Source organism: Octopus bimaculoides, chromosome 30, assembly GCF_001194135.2.
Source record: "Octopus bimaculoides isolate UCB-OBI-ISO-001 chromosome 30, ASM119413v2, whole genome shotgun sequence".
NCBI classification, from domain to species: Eukaryota; Metazoa; Mollusca; class Cephalopoda; order Octopoda; family Octopodidae; genus Octopus; species Octopus bimaculoides.
In genome coordinates, this window is record NC_069010.1 from 2,184,283 (window position 1) to 2,186,831 (window position 2,549).

At 34.9% G+C, this 2,549-nt stretch overlaps 1 protein-coding gene across 1 annotated transcript in view; it reads right to left on the reverse strand.

Annotated features, from left to right (window-relative positions):
* Positions 1-2,549, reverse strand: part of LOC106874515 (A disintegrin and metalloproteinase with thrombospondin motifs 18) — a 42,166-nt gene that overhangs the window by 8,631 nt on the left and 30,986 nt on the right. Inside the window, exon 11 of the mRNA XM_014922269.2 lies at positions 1,564-1,686. Coding sequence (XP_014777755.1) covers positions 1,564-1,686 — 123 coding nt within the window. The remainder of the gene's footprint in view (positions 1-1,563; positions 1,687-2,549) is intronic.

Here is a 2,549-nt window from a genome sequence, read left to right on the forward strand (position 1 = left end):
GAAATGGAGAAACTTTCAAAATACAAAAACCTGGAAATAGAGGTAACTCGAATGTGGAATCTAAAAACAGAAACAATTTCTATCATAGTAGGTGCCTTAGGTATAATAAAAAAATATTCAGACAAATACATAATAAAAACACCAGGATTAACAAATATATATAACATACAGAAAATTGCACTACTGGGCACTGCACACATCCTACGCAAAACACTTTCAATACAGTAACCATAAGAGCATCACAGCAAACCACAGCACATACCCAAGGCATACAGAGCTGCGCTCGGTAGTGAAGTGAAAGCACGTTATAAAAATAAAACTACTGAAAAATAATAATAATAACAATAATGATGATGATGATGATGATGAAATTGGTAAAAGAATGAATTGGTGAGTATGGATATGAAGGCACAAAATTATTGACAGTGAATTATTAGCAGTGAATGCCTGAAATTGGCACAACATGAATACAAAAGGCAACATGACAATGTGGCAAGAATGATCCATTGGGAGCTTTCTGGAAATTATGGCCTAGAAAGATCAAAGACATGGTATGACAAAATCCCAGAAAGAGTTAGCTGAGAATGAGGATTGAAAAATCCTATGGGATGCAATGATCCAGTCTGACAATCTGATTAAACATCGAAAACCTGACATTGTTGTAGTGAACAGAACAGAACAGAAAAAAAACAAAAAAAAATGGCTGATAATTGACATAGCATATCCTGGTGACAACGGAAGAAGTGAACGACAATGATGAATTGAAGTGAGGAATATGCAGGTTGTGGGCAATGAAGAGAGTGGATGTGATATCAATAGTGATTGGCATGCTTGGAAATATCGGCACCCGACTACCGACATGGCTCAAAATGATTGGTACAGATGTAAAGATAGAATGCCTACAAGAACCACCATTGCTTGGAACTGCAATAGTCCTCCACAGAGTTCTTGAAGCATGACCAGTAAACAAGTGTCACCTTAGTCTGCTGGCTGTAGACAGCTGACACTTTCCATCATACACAGCAAAATAAAGCTGAGATTTTTCCTAATAATAATAATAATAATAATAATAATAATAATAATAATAAAAATTTTAAATAATAGTAGTAGTAATAATAATCATCATCATCATTACCATCATCGTTTAACGTCTGCTTTCCATGCTAGCATGGGTTGGACGATTTGACTGAGGACTGGTGAAACCCGATGGCTACACCAGGCTCCAATCTGATTTAGTAGAGTTTCTACAGCTGGATGTAGAAATGATAATAATAATAATAATAATAAAAATAATAATGGTTTCAAATTTTGGCACAAAGCCATCAATTTTGGAGGAGAGGTTAAGTCAACTACATTGACCTCAGTGTTTTACTGGTACTTATCTCATCAACCCCAAAAGGATGCAAGGTGAAGTTGACTGTGGTGGAATTTGAACTCAGAATGTAAAAATGCCACTGAGCATTTCATCCGATGCAGTAATGACTCTGTCAGCTCAAAAAATAATAAGAAACCAAAAGGAAAAAAAAAAAAGAAAAACAATGATTAGAATGAAGTTCTAAATACCAGGTATATTTGTTTTGCAGTGTCTCTTACAAGTCTCACAGCAAAGTTTTGTAATATCCGGAGTATAACAAGCGTAAGAACTGAAGTTTCTGCATTGGGAGTGACGATCGTCAAATTTGCAACCTGAAAATATAAAACATAGGGATTTAAATGAAATAATTAACACAGTAGAAGGCACATGGCTCAGTGGTTAGAGTGCTGGGCTCACAATCATGAGGTAGTGAGCTCGATTCTCACACTGGGCTATGTGTTGTGTTCTTGAGTAAGACACTTTATTTCGTGTTGCTTCAGTTCACTCAGATATAGAAATGATTTGTGACATCACTGGTACCAAGCTGTATCATGGCCTTTACCTTTCCCCAGGATAACATTAGTGGCATGGAGAGGGGAAACCGGTATGCATGGGCGACTGCTGGTCATCCATGAGAATAACCTTGCCCAGACTTGTGCCTTGGAGGGGAACTTCCTAGGTGTAATCCCATGGTCATTCATGACTGATGGGACCTTTACCATTTTATTTTTAGAGGTATACAGTGAGATTTTATTCTGGCTGGTTCTATTCATAAAAAAGTTTTCAGTTAAATCTCAGTGTATGGTACTTGAGCAAATTTATTTAACTATAGCCTTTTGTGTGTGTTTTATATATATATAAAGTCTGTCATACCGGCCATGATGAAATACCACAAGGTATAGAAAATACGTATTCGCCTTTATATATTTAATCCTTTATATTGAACACTCAATATTTCATCTATTCAATAAGACATATTCCATATATTCAATAAGACATTCAATACTTTATTTCATTGTACCATCCATTTTTATATTATATATTATATATTCCATATTCTATATCCCACATTAATTTTACAAGAATATAAATAAAACATAAAAAAACAGACAGAGTTGGAACTCTTTTAAACAAAATAATATATATATATATATATATATACATACAGGGTGTCCACAAAGTCTGGGTACATGGG